The sequence below is a fragment of the Bemisia tabaci genome, chromosome 2 (genome assembly GCF_918797505.1).
Source record: "Bemisia tabaci chromosome 2, PGI_BMITA_v3".
NCBI lineage: Eukaryota > Metazoa > Arthropoda > Insecta > Hemiptera > Aleyrodidae > Bemisia > Bemisia tabaci.
In genome coordinates, this window is record NC_092794.1 from 69,240,515 (window position 1) to 69,267,437 (window position 26,923).

General features: G+C 37.8%; 2 protein-coding genes across 8 annotated transcripts in view; both read left to right on the plus strand.

Annotated features, from left to right (window-relative positions):
• The window catches only part of rho-5 (rhomboid-5), a 55,542-nt gene that overhangs the window by 18,851 nt on the left and 9,768 nt on the right, over positions 1-26,923 (plus strand). For 2 of the 3 annotated variants that reach the window (XM_019058253.2, XM_019058255.2), the window contains exons 4-9: positions 2,152-2,274; positions 20,832-21,149; positions 22,186-22,342; positions 23,197-23,337; positions 24,358-24,471; positions 26,068-26,222. In XM_019058253.2, the coding sequence (XP_018913798.2) occupies positions 2,152-2,274; positions 20,832-21,149; positions 22,186-22,342; positions 23,197-23,337; positions 24,358-24,471; positions 26,068-26,222 (1,008 nt within the window). The remainder of the gene's footprint in view (positions 1-2,151; positions 2,275-20,831; positions 21,150-22,185; positions 22,343-23,196; positions 23,338-24,357; positions 24,472-26,067; positions 26,223-26,923) is intronic. The other variant, XM_019058254.2, reaches the window with a different exon arrangement.
• On the plus strand, positions 6,350-17,102 carry LOC140223865 (uncharacterized). Of its 5 annotated transcripts, XR_011899156.1 has the most exons (5): positions 6,365-6,766; positions 7,445-7,645; positions 8,740-8,868; positions 11,263-11,433; positions 15,607-17,102. XR_011899156.1 is itself a non-coding variant. In XM_072296165.1 (4 exons), exons 2-4 carry the CDS (start codon positions 7,589-7,591, stop codon positions 11,264-11,266), a joined length of 186 nt encoding a protein of 61 aa, XP_072152266.1. In that variant the 5' UTR covers positions 6,350-6,766; positions 7,445-7,588; the 3' UTR covers positions 11,267-17,102. The 5 variants fall into 5 exon arrangements, 4 of the variants coding, with proteins under 4 accessions (XP_072152266.1, XP_072152263.1, XP_072152264.1 ...); XM_072296165.1 differs by having other exon boundaries at positions 6,350-6,766; positions 7,445-7,641; positions 11,263-17,102; XM_072296162.1 differs by having other exon boundaries at positions 6,354-6,766; positions 11,263-17,102.

Here is a 26,923-nt window from a genome sequence, read left to right on the forward strand (position 1 = left end):
TAAACGATAAGTCCAGTCTTTATTAAGTCCACATGATTAAGTCCAAATTGTGGACATGTTATGTCCACATTTTTTTCTTCTCATTTAAATGACAGGGACCACCTCAAAAATAAATGCATACTACTACTACCTTCATTCTTAAAAACATTTCATTCATGAATCAAGTCATGAAAGAAAACAGACTCGAAGAGCAGATAAAAACATATGATCATGTGTACACTGTACGGATATGATAAGATGAAAACCGAAGCGAGAGCCCAGGAAACGCTACAATGCCAAATTAAACATTTTTCAGTATCAGATGCTGTCAAAATTGAAAGTCCTCTTTAACTAGTTATTTCGTGCGCCTTCAATCTTGTAGGATACTGTGCAACGCCTCTGACGCGAAATAGTTTCTTAAAGCGTTGCGGCGCGGCAGGTAACCAGCCTGACACGCGCATAGGCGCCTACAAACCTAACGGGATACTTCACGCGTTGCGCAATGCGTGAAGTATCCCGTTGGGTTTGTAGGCGCCAGTGCGCGTTCTGCGCTGCTAACACGCCGCTCCGCTCTGTGTTAGGCTCTAATATTTATACTCGCGGAGTCAGCGTTTTTCAACTCATGATTTTGAAATGTTTGCACTCTCTGCATTGATAATTCCCTTTTAAACTGATGAAAAAAAAATATGTACCTACTACTGGAAAATATAATGTGTTTTTTGTAAAATGATTTCCAAAGCATTCAAATTTATGCTTTTATGTTTTGGGCTTTTGCTGTGCTGCAGCGTGGTGTAAGCGCAACTAAACGCTCAAAATTAGACGTATTTGACTCAAGGAGGTCGATGTGCAAATAAGTTAAAAACAAAAAATTGCGTGCTTCTTAGTTTTTTTCCTCTTTTATTAATTTTTGTATAGTTTCTTTCATCACAACTACGGCTCATTGAGATTCATATCGATGCCATTGCTTGGAAAAGGTTTTACAAATATTTACCACGTTTTAAAAATATAAATGTTTTTAAAATGAAGTAATCAATTTCATTAAAAAAAAAGAATGTACATTTAAGGCATATTTTATATCGAAAATTTCAAGAATAGAAATGAAACCAAATATTTACCAAAGACAATTTGAAAAGATGAATCAAAAGAAGAAATTAACATTTCATTTAAAATATGAGTTACGATAAAAACACCTCATTCTCTCTTGATTTTCTCATTTCGATATTGTCAATATAATTTTACACACGGACTAAAATATGACGCTTGAATTTGATTTTAGTGGACTTTACATTTGTGGACTTAACTTAGTGGACGTTTAAGTAATAGACTTAACAATAGTGTGGGCTTTAGAACGGTGGACGAAAAGTCTGTGGACGTAAAAAAAGTGGACATAAAGTCCGTGTACCGAATTCTCTTCTCTATTTCTTTCCTTTGCCTTCCTTTGTAGACCTCATAACTTAGGCCTTGAAAATCGTAGCCATCCCATGCCCTTGAATTGCGAAGTTTCAGGTTTCCATGAGCAGGGTTTTTGTTCTTAAAATCCGAAACTGAAATTAAAAACAATATTTTTCATTCAGGAGTAGCTTTTAGTCCAGAGTTTTGTTCAGTAGAGTCCCGATTGTACGCGCTTCGATTATCCGCGTTGTTTTCCAGTGCCTGTGGCTTTTTTCACAGAGGGAACGAAATTGAGGCTTGGGGGACATTCTATTCAACTGTAAGATAAAATTTCTCTTTGCGCACGCTACAGATCGCAGCCCAAGACTAAAGCGCAAACTTCTGTGGAAAATTCCATCTCGATATATGGACCACATTTTGCAATAAGGAACCACTATTTCTGGCTCATTTTAGATACAACATATGAGCCATTGGTTTCCTCATGCAGGAAGGTGCTTTTGTAGAAGAGCTGGAGCTGGTGGTTCCTTTTTGCAAAATGTAATCCATATAATGTTTGCCAAAATGCTCTCTTTTGAGGTAAAATATATGCATTTAAAATACAGCCCTTCGATGCTAAGTAGCTCAGTTTCGGATTTTCCGGGATTTCCGATCCCAATCACCGCGGATAATCGAGACTCTACTGTTCTTTCGAGTGCAAACAACCAATTAAGTACACGGTAGATCGGCCGAGTTCATCTTTGCATCAATGAACTGATTCGACCCATTTGCTCTTCATTGCAGGAGGTCGGTTTCGTCATCATCATCATCGGCCTCTCCAACGCCGCCTCAGGAATCCGCCTCAACTTCATCAACGTCCATATCTCCTCCGTCGCCGCCTTCACCGCCATCTCCTCAAAAATCAAGGTGAGCCTAAGCACTGAAGTCCCATCAACTTGTTACCCCTCAGAACGAGTCAGTTGCGCTAGATAGTACTTAAGTAGCACAGGTCAGTGGCGTAGACAAGGGGAGGGAAGGGTCCAGGGGCTCTGGACCTCCCCCCCCCCTTAGCCTCACTAATGAAGATTTTGCATGTGTGAGGAATATGCGATTTGACTGTTTATTCTTATGTAACAGTTCGCGAGAGACACGATGGTGCCTTTGGTTTTCTCTGAAATCCACTCCAAGCTCAAAAAAAGCTCTCAAGTTGAGGCCAAAATGGAGGGGATATCCCACGCTATCCTGAGAGTCCAGTCTTGATGTAGAGGTGGACTCTCAGGATAGCGTGGGATATCCCCTCCATTTTGGCCTCAACTTGAGAGCTTTTTTTGGGCTTGGGAGTTGATTTCACAGAAAACCAGTGGCACCATCGTGTTTCTCGCGAACTTTTACATGAGAATCAACAGTCAAATCGCAAAGAGCCGTATGCAAAAACGACATTTTTCGCCCCCCCCCCCCATTAAAACTTATTCAAACTTCGTCTATCAGTTACTAATACTGGAGCGCTTCTTTCCCCAAATTTTCAAGCCCCCAAAAAATTTTGGGGAGGCGCTAGGGGGGGTGGAAGTCAAAACCTGTGACCCTCGATATCTTTCGAACGAAACAAGATATTGAGGCCCGGTTTGGACGAAAAATCGTCTAAAATTGCATACTTTAAGATTGTAAAGGTCAAAATCCCAAAATTAAATTTTTAACTTAACTTATGTGCTTTTTTTCAGTTTTTGAGGAAAAACAATTTCTTTTAAACAGATTAAACTGAAATTTCACATTTTTTGATTTGAACCAAAACCAGTTTTTTAAATTGTTCGTCTTTTTCCGCATCCAACGAGTGGTCGTGTAAGCTGGGGAACCGAATAGTTCCGGAGTTATGATCGATTGAAGTTTCCGCTCAACGCGCGCCGACCGATTTTCGCGCGCAAAAAAGTCGGATTTGACTGTTATTAAATCAGATTTAATGTTCAAACTGAGCAAAATGCATTATTAGGGACCCTTGAGGGTCGCTGAGTCCAGAAATTACAGATACTTCCAAAAAATTCACGTTTTTAAAATTACAGCTCCGTACAGGACCACTGAGCGGCCGGTCGGCGCTCAGTGGGTCTCTAAAATAGCGCTACGGAGCTGTAATTTTAAAAACGTGAATTTTTTGGAAGTATCTGTAATTTCTGGACTCAGCGACCCTCAAGGGTCCCTAATAATGCATTTTGCTCAGTTTGAACATTAAATCTGATTTAATAACAGTCAAATCCGACTTTTTTGCGCGCGAAAATCGGTCGGCGCGCGTTGAGCGGAAACTTCAATCGATCATAACTCCGGAACTATTCGGTTCCCCAGCTTACACGACCACTCGTTGGATGCGGAAAAAGACGAACAATTTAAAAAACTGGTTTTGGTTCAAATCAAAAAATGTGAAATTTCAGTTTAATCTGTTTAAAAGAAATTGTTTTTCCTCAAAAACTGAAAAAAAGCACATAAGTTAAGTTAAAAATTTAATTTTGGGATTTTGACCTTTACAATCTTAAAGTATGCAATTTTAGACGATTTTTCGTCCAAACCGGGCCTCAATATCTTGTTTCGTTCGAAAGATATCGAGGGTCACAGGTTTTGACTTCCACCCCCCCTAGCGCCTCCCCAAAATTTTTTGGGGGCTTGAAAATTTGGGGAAAGAAGCGCTCCAGTATTAGTAACTGATAGACGAAGTTTGAATAAGTTTTAATGGGGGGGGGGGGGCGAAAAATGTCGTTTTTGCATACGGCTCTTTCTCGCACATGCAACATCTCCATTGTACCTTTTTTTTAATTTTGGAGGACATAAAATATTATCAGGGACGTACACAAAATAATGTAAATTTACCGTCACGTTTTTTACTTAAAGAATTCCTAGCTACGCCGCTGGCACAGGTTGCAATAAATTGTGATAACATACCTTCAGTCAAATTATTGCTACTGCCTCTGTGTGTTGCGTATGTTGCCCAACCGCTAATTGAAGGGGCTCCATCTAAAATGCAATTTATTTTGCGATAAAATTGCAAATGAAACCAAGTTGGAGAAACCATATTATGCATTACTGCGATCGATGATGTTATACGTCGCGTGATTCTTGGATGAGTAGCATTTCCGTTGATATTTGACGTAGAAAGAGCTTTATACAAAAACAGCTTTTTTTCACCCCCCCCCCCCCCCCGGAATCTCTTCAAACTTTGTCTATCGATTACTCATACTTGAGCGCTTCTTTTCTCAAATTTTCAGACTCCCAAAAAATTTTGGGGGTCTGGGGCCCCACCGAGTGCCGGCCGGCCGCTCAGTGGGCCTCTCAAGTCGAGGAACCTATATAGCCGGGCTTTACATTTTATCGCCTGACTGTTGCTGTTTCGCCATCGATTATTAAAGGCTATAAGAAATTGTGTAGGAATTCGTGTGATTTGGAAATCATTAAGTTTGATACGGAACCACCTTAATATTTACAAAACACACGTTATATTTTCCTTTAACACATATTTTTTTTTCATCAATTAAAACGAGAATAATCCATACAGGATGTGCAAACATTTCAAAATCATGAGTTGAATAACGCTGACTCCGCCAGATTAAATATTAGAGCCAAACACAAAGCGTAGCGGCGACGCACTGGCGCCTATAAACCTAACAGGGATACTTCACGCATTGCGCAACGCGTGAAGTATCCCTGTTAGGTTTGTAGGCGCCAATGCGCGTTTCGCGCTGGCTGCCCGCCTGCCGCACCGCAGCGTGCCACGGCGCTTGAAGCAACCATTTCACACCAGAGGTATTGCACAGTATCATACGAGACTGCAGGCGCTCTAATATATTAGTAATGGCAGGCATCCATCAAAAGTACGGAGCTTTCCTCGCAAAATAAATCAAGATACTACGGCCCAAAAAGAGAGCAGTGGTCCAAAAATTCACTAAGTCCTAGCATCCGTAATTAGTGACGTTTAGGCATACACTTTATCGCCTGGCTGTGAGTTGCTTAATCGCCATCGGCTATAAAAGGCTGTAAGAAATTGTGTAGCCGGCTGTAGAAGCTATTGGAAATCTTACAGCCGGCCGTAGGTCTATGGTATTTTGGAGCACAGATTCTACTGCCAATTTTTACCAGGGTAATGGACCATTCGTTGGATGCGGAAAAAGACGAAAAATTTAAAAAACTGGTTTTGGTTCAAATATTGTGATTTTTTTGTTTTAAAGAACTTTTCTCGACTCAAAAACTGAAAAAAAGCACATATGTTAACTTGAAAATGTGATATCGGGATTTTGACCTTCAGAATCTTTAGTAAGCAATTTTAGACGATTTAACCGGACCTCGATGTCTTTCTTCGTTCGAGAGATATCGAGGTTCACAGGTTTTGACTTCCGACCTCCCTAGCGCCCCCCCCCCCCCCCCAAAAAAAAAAATTGGGTCTGAAAATTTGGGAAAAGTAGCGCTCAAGTATGAGTAATCGACAGACAAAGTTTGAAGAAATTCCGGGGGGGGGGGCGGGCGGGCGCAAAAAGCGGTTTTTGCATAAAGCTCTTTGGCGTTTGGCCAGAGCTCACTCATTTTTGCTAATCTGCGGTTCGCATATTCAGCTCCTGCTAACTTTTAGGATTGTATAGCATAATTATAGTTCAAAAACACTCTATAATCGTTCGTAACGTATTTAAATAAACTGGTGTTGCTTTTCCTCCCTCTTTTTCCTTCTCCTCTTTTTCTTCTCTCTTTGTTTCATTCATGAGAACCCACCTGTTCACAAATCCAAAGATCCCAAAATTTATTTCAACGCGTAGTTTCCATCTACTGTAGTTACATCTACATCTAACCGGAGATATCTAAATGTAATACCCGAAATCAAATCGGGGAAATCATCGCTGAACCGCAGGTAATTTCATATCAAGCTGATGCGTCCCGCCGCTTTTCATATGGGGGGGTAGACTTAAGACATTAGCGCTCCTAGTGTCCTTTCACAGCACTACGTCATGTCGGTTTTGGTCAAAGTGGTCAAAAATAGAGTACCTTTATAGACAGAGTATGGCCATTCGTATCTTTTCACTACAGGAAAACTGTTCCGCTTTTTGATTGGTCAACGAGTTTTTAGGCTTCATGATGCTCTTAGGGCCGTAAATAAACAAACAAGATGGCGACTCTCTGTATTATTGATAAGAAGCTAAAGTTCGACAATAATTTCACTTACACGGCAGTTAAAATTGATTTTTCATCTTTTTCTCTCGAATTTAAGTGAAAGCACATGTTCCTAATTTGCAGTACGTTTTATGTCAATAACGATGCGTGATAAGTGCCTTTAAATTTGAATGTTGCAACCCTTTCTGTCAGTGGTCAAGCCAATAGTACGCAAAGATTTCTCATCAATTTTCAAGGAAATTTACTCGAACTTGAAACGTAGGAGAGCTCGTTTTGATAATATTAAGTAAGTACACTTAGGTACATATATATTTTACGTTTAAGTTAATTCCTAAGGTGCACTGTTGATGTAGTCTAAGTGTCACAGACTTAGCATGTTATCACCATTGATGCATAATACAATCTTCTAGACCACGCATTAGGAAATTTCGGCGAGACGATAGACAACCCGGATCGTCTCGGTCCATACAGCAAACCAATATGTACTGAGACAATGGAAATGCCAGTTTTGTCTGTGCAGTTGCCTGTTACGTTTCGTATATCCGGCTGGAACAACTAAGCTGAAGGCGCATCTTTACCCCAATTTACCCCTCTAGCTGTCTTACCTCCCCCGCCTAAACTTTGGCTTAGAGTGCTGTCTAGATTGTGTTATATGACAGACTAGAAATTTAAAATGTTTTGTCTTAAAAATAAGAAAGAAGGAAAAATCGGAATGCTGCATTTTATGCTGAGGGTACAATCATGTACTATCAATGACTGTGCAAGACATGTATCACATTGGAGATTAGTGGTTCTAAGAAATTTCAATAGCAATTCCCCATCTTGACTTTCACCCTTACACTTCCACATATCTGTATCATTCATTTGTATCTGTAAGTAATGTGGCAGAAGTTTCCTAGCATGGACATAAGATGCACTCTTGGCAAAGGAAAAATGAAGTTTAAAAAAATTGTCTACGTTTCAGGTGTTCAAGGACAATTCTGGAATGAAGAAAAAGGCAACTCATTAAGAACATGAACAAAGGTTTCTAATCAAAAAATTGAGATCAGTGTAAATCTGGACAAGTATCGTTACAAAGAAAATAGCACAGAAAGAAGAGAATGTCATCATGGTAGATCTTGCTCGAATACGTACACTAGCACTATTATTCCTGAAATCCAAGTAGGTGGGTAAGCAGCATTTCATTAAAGAAAGTTAAGCATACACATAGTAACATAGGATAATGATTATGTCGGAATGAATACTTATAGAGGCATTAAGTATGATTTCCTGTTGGAATCCTGTGAATTTGAGATCAAAATCTCTAACTTTCTTTCCTGACATAGTAATTACAAATGGGGGGGGGGGGGGGCAGACAATGTTTGGTTGAAACTGTTTAATTTCAACAGAAATGTAGATATATTTGGTAACAACTTAGCAAATTATAGAATACTTCAAAAGGAATTAGCAAATTAAAGAATGCTTCCAAAGGAATAAGTAAATTAAAAAAAACTTCAAAACGAATTAGCAAATTAAAGAATACTCCAAAAGGAATTAGCAAATTAGGTAAAGTATAGTTCTAAGGGAATATGAGCTAGACTCATAATACTAATTCTACCATTAATGATCTCTTTTATCCGAAGCACCTAATTGGGTAAGCTGTAGTGCCTCATTTTTACTCTAAGCTTCCTTCTCTGGGTTGAAAGGAAGAGTTCAAGTAACAAAAAGTTTAGTCAACAAAACTGTAATCAAAATAATTGACTAGATATCTCAGCAAATTTTGCAAAATATTCCACTCACTGTCATAATGCTAGAATGGTGTTTACTGCTAGGAAGAAATAATAAAGACAAGAGTTTCTAAGCCCAAAAATTGGGCAATACTCCAAACATATTAGTAGGTATGCAAAAACTTCATTCCTAGTAGACATCAGTTTTGAAATGCAAGGAGGGACTAAAATGCAAGCCTGAAAATCTTAAAAATGACCATCAAAATAACAAATTATGTGCACCAACATTTTAAAGAATTCTACAAAAAATTACCTATTGAACACAAGTATGTAAGGCAGGAAATGAGAGCTTTGGAAAGGAGGTGGGCTGTGCCTCTATCTCCCAAAAAAGCTCTACCTTGAAAATATAATAGGTAACAATCAAGACATATCTATTATGCAGTTTCACTGCTTTAGCTTGTTATTGCACTGTAGGTCCTACAACAAGCAACTAAAAATTACAATAATTACAAAATTGGTTTACCTTTTTAATGTCTCTATGCTACTATTTCAGGTTTCCCGATGTGGTTCACTTAATTATCAGGGAAACTGGTTGCAGAATGGAATTTAAAATTGCCTCTGAATCCAAGGGATCTGGAAAAATTCCCCAATGTCCCCGCAAGCAAGTAAAGAGGAAAAGATGGTAAGTAAATTTTGTGAGTTTAGATGATAAATGCAGCTCAAGATTTTTTGGTGTTTTGCTTTACGCCTTGCTGTGACTTAGATGGTCTACCTTTGCGGACAGTAGTTTTCACTGCTGACTTACGATTAGCTCTTGGCTGCCGACTTGCTCTTGGCTTACGAGGGGCTTTTTGCCTGGATTTTGTTCGTACTGTCTTAACTTCCTTCTCCTCTTTACGAACTTGCCTCAAGAGAGTCTTGATGATGCCGCTTTTGCTGCTATAATCGAGATTTTCGCGCTTTGGTGCCTGAAACTGGGCGTAAATCCTGAGCCTGGCTGTTAAGTATCTATTCACAATTTTACTTTTAATTTTATGACAAATTGGGAAACTAAAACTTTCTACCTCCTTGAGAAGTACAGAATCAAGGAATTTTTTCAACTTTGGGATGTCATCAAACAAAAGTTGAGACTGCCTAAATTTTTTCTCAAGAGTCTGGAACATCTCAAAACATCTCTGATTTACTGCAATCAGTGCTCCTTTTTTGTATTCTCTTAACTCCAAAAGTTTGCTGTGAGATGGAAGACCCTTCCTGTCATCATCATTGCAAATGACACCTTTCAAGCACTCATCACAAACTTTAGCGTTATTCTTGACTGAGTGAATGATGTATCCTGCAAAATTATACAAGCTGTTCTCTTCAGCAACATCGAGTTTGACATAATTTCCTGAAATTAATTCTTTGAGTCTAAGAATCTCTTTCTCTTCCTCTTTCTCTTCTTTCTCAAGTTCTTTACTCTTATTTTCGAAGAAGTCTCCTAGGAATTCTCTGTCATCCTCTTGATAACTAGATTTTGAGACAGGTGTTATATATTGAGCAACTGTTATCATTTTTAAATGACGTTTGAATTGCAGGCAAGAAGGTTTCCTTTGCCTTTTACGCAGCACAGAAAATAAGTTTTCAAGACAATCTTGCGAAAATCTGCTTGTGAGGAGGAAATCATACCCCACTTCGTGCAGTAGAATCTCCTGTAATTGAAGTATAGATGTGGTTGTCAAAATTATACCTGCTTGCACTGGCTTCCAGGTCTCGTCTAACTTCTCTCCGAATTTCAGCGTCTGCACAAGCTTGATCATATTCCTTAAAAATAGAATACCTTCGTTATACACCTCTAAATTTGCAAGGCTTAAGGCCAATTTAGGGTGACGAGAGGTCATCAACTCGAACCATCTGAACACCTGCCGCAGTAGCCAAGCTGTTGTCAACATGTCCCTCTCCTTTCCTTTCTCTTGAACCAGAAACTCTAAGGCACTAGCAACCTGTGCATTCAAAACTTGATATGCCTCATAAACACTCATCTTTTGAAAATGTGAAGGCTCGAGGAAAGCTCGCTTTAATTTTGGGGCCAATTTCAGCTCTTTATCAGCCTGATATTCACAAAGGTCAAAAATATGCTGTAAATTTGCTTTGTTACAGGGCAAGTTGTTTTCCTTTGCTATCTCTTCACTGAACGCAATGATTTTGTGTGATATCAGCATACCTCGGAAATTTTTAAATAAATGTGGAACATCCGCAATAAAAAATAGTTTTCGATTTTCATCATTAGGATGTGGAATGCTATTTTGCACTTTCACCTCTTTTGTTTTAGGATCCCTTGTACATTGGATTTCGAATGCACTCCATAATGCTTGATTGACCCCTCCTTGGTCAGAAGTTACAGCTCTAACCTTCAGCTTCTTCTTCTCACACAGGCTTATCAACTCCAGGACAATATCTTTCAATACTGTTCCGTCAGTTGAGTCACCGGTATAATAGTAAGCTATTGTTTGTTTCCACCTACTATTAATACCGGCTATCATAAAAGTTAGAGCGTGTGTTGCTATGCCACTGTGTTTAGGGAGCGTAACCTGACCAAGGAAGGAGCCAGTCGAAACATCATACTCTTTGTTACCCGTGATGGACATTTCGTCCAACAGGAGGACGCAATCTCGTTCTTTTTCCTTCATCGTTTCCACTTTTGTCCCCATAATATCAATCACTTCATGTAAAATACCACTATCAAATTTTAAATGTTCAATCCTTCGTCTAAGGGTTCTATCAGCAGGGAGAGGAACACCCTGATTTATTAATTCATGGTAGCCTGACTGTCCACAGGTAAAGCGAAGTTTGAATGCCTTCTTTATTGTCGCTTTGCTCCACTTGTGGACTCGCTTTGACTTCCTCTCTAAGAACTGTATTTGATCATCGTTAAATACTTTGCGCAAAATTGGCCTGTCCTCCTCAGGTCTCCTCTTCTTTTTTGCTTTAGCCAATTTTATCTCGGCTCTTGAAAGACGAATTCTCATCCCTTTAATGGTTTTCTGTAGTCGATTACAAGTGCATCTGTAATGCTCAATGTCTCTTTTTAATTTTTTAGGTGAAGCCTTGGGAGAACATGAAGGATCAGGAGCTCTCTTTGATGGAGTAACTTTGAATGCACCAGCAGGGGAATTTACCATTGTCGTCTCGCAAATATCAGAACCACATGATTGATTACATACACTTGTTATCGGCATGGAAAGGAGGTTTGATGAAGGTGGCAAAAGAGGTCTGTGCAAAAACGGCAAAATCCGCCCACCCTCAGATTTCAACCAAACTTCGGATTTTGATAGGCCTATATGCCAATAGTAATCCCTGAAAATTTCAGCCCCCAAAAATAATTACAAGAGGGGGGGCGGGGGGTCAAAGTTGGAAAATCGTGCAAAATTCAAACTGCTATATTTCGGCAACGGTTACAGCTTTTTGAATGCGGTTTGGACCAAAAAACGCAGAATTGTATGTAGTTTCTATTTCATGTATCGTTTGTTACAAAATTTCAACGCAACGTTGCCATTTTTGCAATTTTTTCAATTCTTATTAAATTTTGACCCCTTAAATTTGGCAACATTGTAAATAGCAAAAAACGTCATCTCGCGATTTTGACCAAAATAAGATATGTTGTTCTCAATGCAATTCCCTACAAAACAGCACAAGTCGCATACTGGGGAAACGATTGGTTCGCAAGTTACAGCTTCTCAAAGTTGCGCACCTCGAGGTTGTTGCGCGCTGCGCATGGTATTAGCGCGCCTTGCCTCGAACTACAGCGACTTATTCACGGTTTAAAAACGCTTAGACGCTTTCATATGTTCTATTCTACTGTATTTTTCATTAGAAAACGAGAAAAGGTCCACGGGTACCAAAAGAAGGGGGGAGGGAGCCGTAAATGATAGCCTTTTTTTACGCTTTTCGCAATATTTTTAACTCAAACGAGCGGAATTAGGGCTCCTTGCACCCCCCCCCCTTTTTAACTCACGCGTTCTCTTTTCTCAGTTTTCTAAGGCAAAAATGATGTATAATTAAATGCAACATCTGAAAATAGAAAGGTGTACCCGCTTGGCGACCGAACCCTGCACAAACAGTAGAATTTGCATGAATGGACACACTTGAAATTCTTATTTTCTTCAGGAGCTATTTCTGAAGTATTTTTAAAATTTTTAAACTATATCGATTCATCGATTTTCGACAATATCGCAGTATTGTATTTTTCTGTGAACACTGAACGATTTGGTAGGATTGGCTACCTTACACTGCATAGGGCGCGCGATCATTGATGGACCGCGGAGTTAGGAGATTGCGAATCCTTATCTGATCTATGGGTATTATTTTAATCAATCGTGAAGATAGATTAGCACAACACCGATGATAACATGCACATTGCAAATTGTAATAACACCTGTTTAAACTGATCAATTAGTTGACCTCTATCTTTCGATCGAGCCGGGTTATTTTCTTAAATCCTGTCATTTTTCTTTTACGATGAGTGGTAATGTACAAACATGCGTTGAGTGTAAAGTCTCGTTAGAGAAAAAAAGTCGTAAAGACAAAGTTTGCCGAAGTGGACAGTGGTTTTGTTTAAAATGTAGTGCGGAATTTCTCAGGAAATCGTCGGAAGTCGCGGAAAAAACCCCCTGAAAAAGTGACAATTGGCTTTAAGTCTCCCTCCGTTAAAACTCACCGTAAATGTATTTTTGATTGCTCAGATTCATTAGATTCAGGTAATTTAATTTTTTTGAACAAACAGCTGAGAAGTGCAATTTTTTTTGAGTATAAGTTCATTATACGAGAGGGCAGTCGGTGTTGTGCTCATCATTTCACAAACGGTGTTTTGGATCCTTTATTTCTATCCGGTTTCATTGATAAATGCTCTGAGTCTTCTTCTTTTAGTGCAGGTGAAATTGAGGAGTTATTGTCAATAACGTGCAAATACCACAATTCATCCTCCGGAAAGTCAAGTGATAGTGCGACAGGGTTTTTTTTAAAACTTTCCGACCATGACATTCAGGTATGGACCGGCCTAAATAAATTGCAGTTCGAGACTCTACTCGAGTATATACCTGAAAAAGATGACTGTGTTTTGGGTGCTTATTTGATGTACTTGTACGCTGGAATTACTCAAGAGCAAATAGCAACAATTTTAAACATATCACGAAGCACAGTTAGCCGTAAAATTACTGAATGCAGGCAACATTTAAACGATAGTTTTGTACCGGTGTACTTAGGGAATTTTTTGCGCGAACAAATTCGAGCCGAACAATCTAATATATCTCGTGTTTTAAATTGTGTGAAGGAAGGAGATGACACTTTAATCACTATTTGGGACGGTACTTATTTGTTTTTACATAAAAGTTTAAACTTTAGGTTTCAGCGTCAGACTTTCGGGGGCCAAAAAAAGAGAAATTATGTAAAACCCATGATAGTGACAACAACAAATGGGTTGATTCTTGAAGTACTAGGTCCTGATGAATTGTATGCAGGAAATGTCTCCGATGCAGATATTTTGAAAAACATTATAAAGACTGACTTTTTTAAGAAACTCTTCAAGCCAGGTGATATCTTTATTTTAGATCGTGGTTTTGAGCGAGTAAAAGATGACCTTGAAGCACTAGGATTCAAAGTAACGATCCCTTGCCTAAAAAGGGATAATTCTCAGCTCACTACTTTAGAAGCTAACCAGAGTCGAGTTTGTACAAAGCAGCGGTGGGTTGTAGAGGTTGTAAATAGTAGTTTAAAGCGGTTTAAGTACTTGCGTTCGGTGATTCCCTCTCAATCATATCCATATCTATACACGGATGTTCGAATCGCAGCAGCTATCCACAATAATTTTTTCCAAAGGCTTTACAGCGACGAAGATGATTCTTCTGTGGCTACTTGCATGTTAGCGAATTTGGAAAAAGAAAATATTCTCCAAAAGGTCGTCGAATGTGAATCATTGGTGAGGAAGTACAAGAACTTCGAGAAATTATCAGAGGCCCATCTTCAAGATTTTCCGATCTGGGAAAGCAGTGACTTTAAACCATTCTGTGGAACTTATCAGCTTTCATTAGCACGCTCTTACATCGGGGATCATTTATACTCGGGAAAATATGAATTTCAAGTGTGCAAAGACTCTTACATGCCTAGTTTTTCTAATTACGGATTTACAGTGAAAAAATCACAATTTTTGAAGTGTAAACTGCTGTCTCGCCATAAATCGAATAAAGTTTATTCTATATTTATTTTAATTGATTTAAAAAAACGTTCGTCAGAATCGATTATCGGTAACTACTGTACGTGCAAAAACGGTGCTCGCACTATTGGTACATGCGCTCATATCATCGCTATCATTTGGTATCTTGGATACGGCAGATATCAACAGAATTTTAAAGGCCCATCGGATTTTCTGAATAGATGTTTCCCTCTAGGAAAACCATCATCTGTAGAAACTGATGAGGAAGAAGATGACGAGTAAGATGTTTAGGTAAGCCAAACTATAAACATAGTTATGTTATTTCGTTTCGTCATGGAACAATTACCATCAATTTTTGGTTGTGTATTTGTTATTTTTGGTGCTGGGTTCGGTCGCCAAGCGGGTACACCTTTCTATTTTCAGATGTTGCATTTAATTATACATCATTTTTGCCTTAGAAAACTGAGAAAAGAGAACGCGTGAGTTAAAAAGGGGGGGGGGGGGGTGCAAGGAGCCCTAATTCCGCTCGTTTGAGTTAAAAATATTGCGAAAAGCGTAAAAAAAGGCTATCATTTACGGCTCCCCCCCCCCTTCTTTTGGTACCCGTGGACCTTTTCTCGTTTTCTAATGAAAAATACAGTAGAATAGAACATATGAAAGCGTCTAAGCGTTTTTAAACCGTGAATAAGTCGCTGTAGTTCGAGGCAAGGCGCGCTAATACCATGCGCAGCGCGCAACAACCTCGAGGTGCGCAACTTTGAGAAGCTGTAACTTGCGAACCAATCGTTTCCCCAGTATGCGACTTGTGCTGTTTTGTAGGGAATTGCATTGAGAACAACATATCTTATTTTGGTCAAAATCGCGAGATGACGTTTTTTGCTATTTACAATGTTGCCAAATTTAAGGGGTCAAAATTTGATAAGAATTGAAAAAATTGCAAAAATGGCAACGTTGCGTTGAAATTTTGTAACAAACGATACATGAAATAGAAACTACATACAATTCTGCGTTTTTTGGTCCAAACCGCATTCAAAAAGCTGTAACCGTTGCCGAGATATAGCAGTTTGAATTTTGCACGATTTTCCAACTTTGACCCCCCGCCCCCCCTCTTGTAATTATTTTTGGGGGCTGAAATTTTCAGGGATTACTATTGGCATATAGGCCTATCAAAATCCGAAGTTTGGTTGAAATCTGAGGGTGGGCGGATTTTGCCGTTTTTGCACAGACCTCTTTCAGTTGTAGAATTTTGAGGCATGTCACGAAGATGAATAACATTTGATACTGTGTTACTCTCCTTCAATGGACTGCACAAGGTATTATCGTCCACATCTTTGCAACTAGTAGTATCTGCTGATGGGCTCCTGGCATAAGGATGATCAAATTTGAGCCGCTTCACAATTTTTCTCGGAGTCGGGGTTTTCCTTGGGGATGGCGAAGTGACTTTTGCCCTTGAAAGTTTGCTACATCGAGACCTCCTTCGGGGTAGACGAGAGGGAGTAGGAAAAATAGATGGAATGGCATCTGGCTTCAATTTGTCAGTTCGCTCTCCATCCCAGTAAATCCAATCATCTTCTTCAAAGTGTAACTGTAATTAAACCGAAACAGTGTAAATTTTTTTTTATGAAGTACAAGCTTTACTTTAAGCAGCAATTGCTTCTCAGCACCAGCCTTGGTGTGCCCAGTCATGTCCAATGAGTGAGAGATCTGAAGTAGATTCAAACTTATACCTAACTGCCTTTAAGTTTCATTTCCAAAGTGATGTTAGCAATGCAGAGAAACGCTGTACAAAGGTTGCTCTGAAATTAGTTTGCTAGTACAGGAAATGCCAAGGCTGATGCTGATAGTTTCATTTCATTATCATTTATTTTAAAAAAAAGGGGGGGAGGCACACCCTCCATTTGTGTTGGCATAGATTGCAAACAGTCTTTCACACAATGTGTCTTACCTAGTTTATTTATTTCAATTGAAAAAGTACTTCCGATAAAAATTATTCAGTCCAAATATGATGGTAGATGTCCTTAAATCAGTAAAATGGAATGCATCAAATTTTCATCTTGGGCCGAGAAATCAGTCTTCCTTACCAATAATTTGTTATGACTAAAACACGCCAGTGGTAAGGACTAATTATTCACAATGAAATTTACCTTCTATATTGCGTAATTCAGTCCTTAAATTATTTATGAATTAGATTTTTTTTAATGAAATATTCTTTTCTCCGTGCTGATGAATCAGTCTTACTTACCAATGGTCGGTAGAAACTTCTGCTGACCCATAAAGATGGTTGAGTGGTGAAAGCCTTCTTTGTGGTGACATCCACGACAAAAAAGTAAAGCACTCTTTTCACAAAACCAGAATGGAGGATTTTTTAAACGACTGATGCACGGAAAAAAATGAAATTGCTGATTTAACAATTTTGTATTAAAAAAAGGTGTCCAACATGTTTAAATTTACATTTTACAATAGAAAAATGACAATTTAACCACCCCCATGGTTACATTGACTTTTCACTATCGTAAAATGATCATTTGGAAAACACTGCATTTATTTTTAACAATTTAATTGTTAAATCAGTAATCCATTTTTTTTTCTGTGTGAAAACCTCAAAATATTCTCATTAAAGCACAGGTTTGGTGCGCTTCTCATTTTATTTTTTTTGTAATTATAAGCCACATCTGTTTTTAAAAGTCAACGTGTTTACTATTGAATCAATAAAAAGAATATTTAATTCTGAATTCACTTGCATTATTATTTCATGATGTGTCTCTATGCTATGTAGAAATCAGTAAATATCATGTTATCCTTGACAAAGCTCATTTGAGCTCTACTACCTCCCAATATGATTTACATCAATTGCCTTGCAGTACTAAGGCCATTCATGAGACATTATCACAAAAAGGAATTGGAAATGCTGTTGAGAACCTTTGTTGTGGTTGTGGCATTTCCGAGTTGTTCACTAATATTGAATGAACCTCACCACCATGACTCTCTCCAACAATAATGTTAAATTCGAATTTGGGAGAATGTTAATGATTTCTCGCATTATGTTTGTGAAAAATATTACTTATGATAGGCCTAACTTTCTAGCAGGATTCAAATAGTAAGTCAATGAACAACTGCAAACCTAATGAGGTTGAATACGGTTGTGAATATTTTAGTAGAGGTGGCACAATGTTGTAATCATTAAGTAGGTACTTTCATGTTTCGTTTCTTTCTGTTTCATTTTAATTGAAAATGAATCATCATGAACAGGAGGTCTAGAGTTTCTATCTCTGAATTTTTCTAATACCAGAGGCAACTGTGGAATAACCCCCCACAAAAAAAAAGAATCCAACAGCCGTGAAAGTATTGGAAAAATTCAAGAGGTAAGTGCGACCTTTGACGACCATGCCAAAGAAGTTCATTATGTCTGGAATGAAACCAAACATCTGAGAGATTTGGATTTCATGCATGGCAAATGAACTTAATCAATTCTTCTTGCCCTTTTGGAACAGCATATTTGCTGATTTTGATTGTACGATTATTAGGACAGGAAATTTTGATGGAAGTTTGAGATCCGTGTTCATTTTCTGTGCTGTCAGTTCTCTATTTCAGAATCCTCTAATTTCAAGAAGTATAGGTACCTAAAAGAAAAATTTGAAAAGGGAGAAGAAATTTATTCAGAAGGAGATACCTCGCAAAGGCGAGAGTCAACTGTTGGCTGCCAGTTCTCTCTATTTATTTTCTCGACCCATTTCCTTCTTCTCTCTGTGTCTCTCTTTTCACTGGGGAACATTTTCAGTAGGAACCCCTTTTCTGTTCTGGCAAGGCATCCTACTACGCAACATTTCGGCATCTCCTAAACACAGTGACATCAAAAAATTCTTTAAAACATATACAAGTGATTCGATTATACTCAATGATATAATACATGAGGCTGCTCTCATGGAAGCCTGCACTGATAAACTGTATCAACATCTCATTTTTCCTGCCATTTTGTAATCATAATCATTAATGGTTGTAGAAAAAAAATTTTAAGTCAATAAAGGTCTTGACTTCACTTTGGAATATAGGTAGGTATACTTTCCACATTGATGATGAAACTTTCAAACCATGCGTTTCGATATGCAATGTTGAAGACTTTCTGTTACGCTGAGCGTTCTAGATGGACAATTTCGCAGCTACAATTCCTTGAAACTAGGTACTGTGATTTTCTCCCCTCTGTGCGAAGAAAATACCAGGTGAAACCTTCAAGGAACGATGTTAATTTGCTTTCCTTGCAAAAAGGAACACCAGAGTGGAGATTATAAAACACTGCAAACGAAATACGTGGTTTGGCAGTATCACCATTGATATGGATCTTTGTTCAAAGCTGGAGTATGAATACTTAGTGGTTTTTAAAGGTATTTGGCATCGTGCAAAAATTCCTCATAATCATGTGATTTAGTGATAATGAAAATGAAACTGGGGCCATGATATTATTCTGTCTCCTTCATTTTGTTTGTATGCATGAAGCTAAGTACTGACAATAAAATTTCCTCAGAAATGTAAGAAATTTCCTTGGTTCTTGGGGAGAGATTGTTTCCAAAGATACTTTGTGAGAGAACATGGCATGTGCACAGATACTAGTGAAACAACTCAGCCTTAAAATGTGTTTTCTGGGTTTCACTAAAAATGATAAGATCTCATCGCTAAAAATACAGTTGGGATTTACATCATAAAGTTTCTAATATATTTAGGGGGGCAATGTAAGATACCATTCAGTAGACTTACGGAAAAATGAGTAATTCTCTGTTCAAGGTTGAAAGCAAAAGAAGACAAGCACAGAAAATGGATGTAATTTTGTAAATGAAATGAAAGAAATATTTTATTTTAAAAAAAAGAACGGAGTCGAATGGAAAAATTGGAACTGAATAGATATGGTTAATAGATAGTAGTAGGTAATGGTTACATAGTATAAAAATGAGAGGTGGCTTGAAATGAAAAGAAAACAATAACTTGAAACAATGAAATGACTTTTATTAAATTCAAACTCTCTTCGAGAAACTATGAAAAACACTTAAAACTTTCGCAAACACTGTTAACTCTAACTCGCCTTCGCTTTATCACAATCACACGAGGATATAAAATGTTCATAACCTCAATCTTGCTTGCTGATAACAGCCATCTTCTTTGTTTATTTACGGCCCTAAGAGCATCATGTCAGCCTATTCGCTCGCGACCAATGAAAAACCGGAACAGAAATGGCCATACTCTGTCTATAAAGGTACTCTAGTCAAAAACAGCACTGATAAACCTGCAAAAACAGTCAAAGAAAATAACAACAACATAACCTCACCTCACCCCATCGCTGATTCATTGCACACACACTTCAACTACAATCTTCAAGGCTGATTTCCAATTTTCATTTTCACTTCTAATACGTGATTCCCATTCCGTCGAAGGTCCATCATAATTTATATTTTTCCTTTATTATGTTTTGTGTGCTTTTTATTTTGTGTGATAAAAGAAATGTATTTGTGTCCCTCATTTGAAGTCAAGAACTATTCTTTTGAAACTAGTTCAACATGAAAGCTTTGAAGATTCTTGAGTAATATATCCTATTGTGGAGAGACATTACATCGGTATGTGCCCTTAAGTATTGTGGTGCTCTTTTCTACTTTGGTCTTAAAATAATCCCTGAGCTTTGTCAACCATATGTGCTCCATTGAATTCTACTACGCCTTTGTGTTTTGTGTAATTATAATGAAGCATCCAACATTTGCTCCAATATCGGTTGACTATTATCTGTACATCAGCCCATAGACCCTATTAGTGGCACGTTACAAAAAAGCGACATGTATATATATTAATTTATTCGCATTGGTAGCATTGACAGAGGTTACGCCAATGTTATTATTTGGATCCAATTCGATGTAATGGAGAATCCCTATGTTGACATCTTTACTAATAGCGTCAACACTGTTCATCAGTTAATGTATTTGGGAGTGAACAACAGCACACTAAAGTATAGCTTGGGTGCAGTTTCTCTCAAAGAAATCGGAGTGAAGTAGTTCCGCTGGTAAATTTCTAATTTAAGTTTTTTCTGCATCGTAAGTAGATCTTCGTTGAGTACTTAATTAGTTAATCAACCCCCTGTCCTTCAGGACCATAGATATTCTTGTTTTGAGGAATGACATTCCATTCCTTACATCACTCCTAACCTAAGTAATGTTTTTCAATGAAAAATCGATTGTATTGGGTCACTATACCATGAACGAATTTAACTTGCAAATACAGCGGCTGTGAGTCTGTCAATCTTAGTTTCAACCGTGGAGAGGAAGTGTGTTGTTGTGTCAGCAATAATAAAGCAAACTGCATTTGAAGACCTTCCTCTAAGACCACTTTGTTTTGTCTCTTTATTGTTTCTCCTCCTTGACTGAGTATTCACTTCTAACAAATTGCAATCAACCAATTTCTGTAACTTTTTGAATTATCTATTACAGCAGGAGCCTTAATGGTGACCATCTATCAACATCAGCAGCCATGCAGCGATCAGCTTCAGTACCAGCCTCTGGAAACCACAGTCCAACGCTGACGAAGACTCAAGGGTCAGAACTTCCAGAGCAGAGAGGCAATGAAAAACTGGATGAGAATGAGGAGTCGTCACAGACAACAGCATCATTGCCAACAGAACCTTCTATGTCGCAGTACCGAACCTCTCTTCAACACCAAGCTTCGGTGCCCGTCACTCAGGCAGAGGTGGCTGCTGCCTCCAATCGTAATTACCATAGGAGCACATCAAAAACAGATGCTCTCAAAAAGTAAGCTTACGACTCTCCGCATTTTTTCCTGTGACTCTTAAGTGTCTATTCATTTTTATTTTATTCAACATTGATTCTGAAATTCCTCCGTTCAAAATAGAATATTTGACGTATACACGCCAGCCATAAGTTGTGCTTTCAGCCAGCAAATGTAGTTTAGTAGTAGCAAAGAGGGAGCAACACTGACTTAAATATGCACCCAAAATAAGTAAAATGAAGGTAAGCTCTTTTGTTACTGACCATCCAAAATTGAAAAAACACTCTTTGACATGACACACTCAAAGAGTCCAGGCATGCCCCTTAGTTTGAGGGAACCAAAAAGAATCAAATCTGAGTGAATCGGCGTTTGAAGTTCAAACTCCCCGCCCAGTCAAGAACTGTGCCAAAGCATTCATCATGAGAATTTAACCGAAAGTGGATGTATTAATGGTGTATGAGGATCAAATTAAATTTAAAATGAGGTGAAAGTACCAGGATGGAAAAAAAATGGCAAGATCTATATGATAGTTCACCCTTGTTTTCAAAGTAGATTCTCAGCTTTGGCGCAACGCATTTCAGGGTATGATCTTTGTAATGAAAATTTTAACCATTCGGTAAATTATTTTAAAAGAATGGAAATTTCTGTCTCTTGAACAATCGAGAAATTTTCAGCCAAAATCATTGTCTATAATCTCATGATAATGTGTTAAGTCCTGGTTCAAATTAGTCATTGCTATTGATGCATTGAAATCGGTTGCAAATTGGAAGCAGTATTTTTGACTTTATTTTAAAATTTTGGAAGACGATTTTTGACACAAACGTCACTTCATGATATCTAGATCTCGACCCTGAAATTTCAATTTTTCCAAAATATTTCATCTAATGATCGAAATTTGAACTATATCAATCGTACCCAGAATACATTGTGTCAAAGCTGTGGAGCCCCCTTGGACATAAAGGAGGAGTTGAGCTGTACTCTAGATGAAGCATGGGTAGTCTTAGAATACTCTCGTGGGTCCATCATAGAGTTGTAAAGAAGAGTATGCTGTGATTTCAGGTTCATCAAAAAGGAAACGGCAATTTTTTTTGGAGTGGAAGAACAATCGCAAGAAAGCGAAAGATTGCGGTGGCTTGATAGGAGGAAAAGACTTGCTGCTAGAAAGTATGGTCAACTTCGTTCAGAATATCAGCCATCAAACATCTCAGTTGCAAGGGTAAATTAATTTCTTTTTATTTCTTGTTATCATTTTTAACATCATAATTATAGTGTTTTACAGTCTGCGTGAAGCAATATTTATCGAGTAGTTGAAGTGACTTATCGAAAGTATTTTTCACATGGGTTGTCTGTTACACAATACCCAAAGATACAGAGCAAGAGACAATCATTTTTAAATAAAGCAAAACTTGCAAATGATTTCCACAAGTAATGATATTCTCAGTCGAGAAATCGTAATTTGACCTTTGCATTTCCAAGTCCCTGAAGAATTTCATGTTTTTTCAATTCCTTTTTATTTTGTGGTTATATTGTGTGGGGGAATTGTGAGGAACTTAATTTTTACCAAATGCAATAAAGACCTCCCCACCCTTCTTTTCTGTCCTCGCAGACATTTTTTCGTCCAAGTATCTAAAGGACCTAAGGTTCAAGAACTTTTCAACCAAGCGACCGACAGGATGATAGAATGAGGAGGCCTCAGAAATGGGTTTTTAAAATAAAAATGCCGCTATATAAAGTCTCGAAAATGGGTAGCCCGCTTGCGCCAGTATTGAAATCACATGATTTCCGCAAAATTATGGCAGCTCAAGAAAACGGTCACTTCCCTCTGTGAAAATCAGGGGGGGGGGGAGTTAAAAGTAAAGGGGTTTTTAGGATAGTAAAGATAGTCTGAAAAACTGGAAAGCCAAGAAATCTGTGCCCTCCTGTGAAGGACAGATAGATGCCTGATCAAATTGATAAAAGTCAAGATAAGATAAAAGTCAGTCAAGATAAAAGAACACAATTTTTTATGAAAACCCTTTTTTCTTCTTTTATCAATCTTTTGAATTTTATAGCATGTCTTGTTTGTTTTAGCCGGATGTATTATTGGCTGGAACAGGGGAACAATTTAATGAGAATGATACTGTCGATGCCAACAATCTAGGAAGTACAACATTGCGGCGAAAGCCCTCTGTTGCAAAATTAACTTTTAATGGTGTAGCATATGTAGTTTCAGTAAGTATCATTTTATTATTATTACCATTCCAAAATTAAAATCCCCATACATCTCCTGGATTTCATAAATCAAAGAGACAACAATACGGATTCCCTCTCAGGGTGTAAGAAATCCACTCTAGAAATTTCTCATTAACTCAGGAAATATGTAATGAAGATAATTTCAAGTCACTAACATCAACAACATCCAGAAAAAACATTCCCCATAGCCTTTGAAAGTTAGGTAAACAGTTGACAGTCGACAGTCTGCTCTTGCTGTGTATAATAACTCTCTATTTAGTTTCCTTCCTGACTTGCTTACTTTCCTCTGTAACAGAATTCTTTGAAGCCATCTTCATGCTGTATATCATAAGTGACGCTAATATCATTCAAAGCCTCCAAAATTCCAAACATCTTGTGGATGTCCTCAGTCAGGCAGACGCAAGGCATTTTGTTCTAAGTGCAAAAGAGACCATACTGCGTAACAGGCTTAGTGCCACCGGCAACAGAGCAGTGCGTATATTGTCCGGAAGATATCGTTGGTGGTATGTTCTGTAGCAGTTTACAGGGGGAAAAATGTGAATAACTTTAAATCAAGTTTTCGGCACTTAACCCTTACCATTCATGTGTTGGATGTGGTCCAACATTCTTATTTTCCCGTTCTGATCATGTGTTCATCCTGATCCGACAAACCTGTTCACCTCGCGTAAGCTCATGTGTCGGACGTAGTTCGCTGCCTCTGTCCTGTGCAGAGATCTATCGGATGTTTGGAGAACTACGTCCACAGCTGTCAACAACTGCGTCATCGCGCTGTTTTGCGCTAAATTGCACCTAACCTCCCTCGTGTTTTTGGTTTTGTCGGCCCTCCAAACTGCCATTTTAAATATGATCTGGGGGAGAGGTTAGGTGAATTTAATTGATGAGTGGTGAGGGTTAACCTTGTTGTTAATTGATAAGTGTTTCATATCATTCATTGATCTTCCTGTAGTATAGCATAATTTACCTTTTAATAACCTGTTTTTGTAACCTTTGATATTTCAGACTCTAAACAGGCAAAGAAGGAAAGCAAGTGGTAGCTCTACGACTGAGCAAACTTCCACTCATACATCTCCAACATCACCTGGACCTCATTCACCCTCATCAGTTAATGACGAGGTAAGAATTTTTTAAGTTTCTTTCCTCCAAAAATCATCTCTTGATAATTGACCCTGAAATATTTAGGTAAAATTTTCTTAAATTTAACCTTGACAATCTTGAATATCAAAAACTGGACAGAGGTCTACAAATACATTAAAAACATTCTAATAAGCAAACAAGCAGCACTGAATGAAGAACAACAGATAACTTTAGTTACCAACCCCTTCCCCCTCGATGATATACCAATAGGTGATTCCGAGGTCACCAAGAAATCATAATTCAATCAAGACGAACAAGAAACATCAGGAAACTTCTCAAGAAACCGTATCATGTATCAACTGCATAATAATATGTAAATAGTATGTACCTAACTCTACAAAGGGAACATAATTCTAAAGGGGTGAAATTATTCTAAAAATGTAAATTAATCATATAGGTTTCTTTTCAGAATGTATTTACAGGCCTTCGAGCTATGGCCTGTCTCCCATAGTTTCAACTTGTAAATAACCTAATAAATATTGATTTCTATAAAAAAAAAAAAAAATCTTGAATATCTCCTGCTAGAGGGAGTAAGCGTGTGAGTGAAGAGAAAGTGAAAGTGATAACGGGCAAACTTCAACATTATTATTAATGAAAGACTGTTAAATTCATTGACTGATTAAATTAAATTTTGTAGGAAATTGACAAAGTCCCATGGTGTGGTTTAAATATTTTAACCAGCTTTAGTCTTTTTTTCTCTATCTTGTCTGAAAAAGGGTATAGGATGAGTGATCATAAACTTTGAAATCAGGGATGTGGCCATATTTTTACGTTTGGGCAAAGTCTCGCCTCTTTCAGGGTGTTTTATGGTAAAATGCTGTAGAAGTTTTAAAATTTTAACTTTGACACCCCCCCCCCCCCATTCCCCAATGAATCATTTTATTTTTAATTTTTTGGAAGTATTGTGGTCCTTAAAAGCGATTCTCTATCAGCGGTAGCAGGTTACTGACTTTATTTTTCTTTCTTTTAGATTCTTTTTCAACCCAAAAATATTTTGAAGATCTTAAGTCTCCAGAACTAGTATATTACAATACATACCACAGCATACCCACAAAAACCTCAAAAAAAAGAAAAATATGGTCGTAACATAAAATGGCCACATCCCAGATCCTGCTCCTCAATCTACATTAGTTGTAGGACAAGATTGTGAAAAAAAGAACCATGAGTGGTATTCAGATCTTATTTAAAATGTTCGGAATATCTTGTGGTTAGATGGTAGTTGCAACCATAGTGTTTTGAATTGTTAAAATGCATTGGTCCGTGATGAGATAAATGAAAAAATTGAATATGATGAGAAAAAATGAGAAAAATGCACAATCTTAGCATGTACCGCAAAATCTTACTCACATTAGATTGCAAGGATTTGCTTTGTTGTTAGTCATGGAATCAAATGACACCTTACAGTCCAGATCTTCAACACAAGCTGACTGGTTAAGCTTGTAATAATTACATGAATTACAGGGTTTCAAATGGTGTTCAAAATCGGGATTTCTTTTGTTTTTGTCATTTTCAATTTTTGATGGAAAAAAAGTTGTGTAATATTTTGCTCTTTTTTTCGTCTCTCTTTTCTTTTAGATTTTCTTCAATAAAAAATCTCCCCTCGACTCAACTCATGGATCAACAGAACCCATAGTCCCAGATACAGTCGATTCATCTAGTTACAACAATAAAACAAAGCAAGGACAACAAAAATCACCTATATTTCACCATCCTGCGAAAACTAAACGAAGGTAACTTTTGTTTTCATGCACTTTCCTTGATTTTGAGGACTTTAAAAGACCCTCCATTCTACTTGCACTCTTCGGGCTTAGGCTCAGTATTCACCTCAATACAATCGCTCGATTGCTTTAGTCTTGTCCATGTCTAACTGCCAAAGGTTGTTTTTTCACTGTCCTTCCTCCCCTCCCCCTAGGTGGTTTATGATAGAGTAAAATGTTTGTATGTTCCAGGAGAGTATACATATATACTCGCTAGAGTTCTTCCCCTCCTTTCATCTTAAAGTCAGTAATGTAAATAGTGGTGCTCTGCGTGATCAGGAAGTAGTTAATTTGGTCTTGCTAGGCAATCAGAGAGAAAATATTTGAAGAATATCCATTTTATTAAAAATAAGTTGTGCTCGGTTTCATTCTTTTTCAATTTTTTTATTTTTTTAACAAAATGGAGGCTGAAGCCATAAAAATTTTAAATTAAAAGTGTAACTGCAGAATGCGTATATCGGTTTGCAACATTGTAATCTTCCTGTCATACTTTATTTTTTACATTGATGATCACTAAACATCATTTTCTGAAATCTTCATATATCCTCTGTGAGAATTTCGAGCTATGATGATGGTTTGGCTTCCCTTGAAGAAATAAAACAGGGAAAGATATTTTGAAATATTGCAATTGAGGTAAGCATTTTTGCCGTTTCAATGACGATATACTGCTTGCC

What these genes read in the sequence shown, in the direction of transcription:
- LOC140223865 (XM_072296162.1), top strand. Translation starts at nt 13,294, where the DNA reads ATGTACTTGTACGCTGGAATTACTCAAGAGCAAATAGCAACAATTTTA.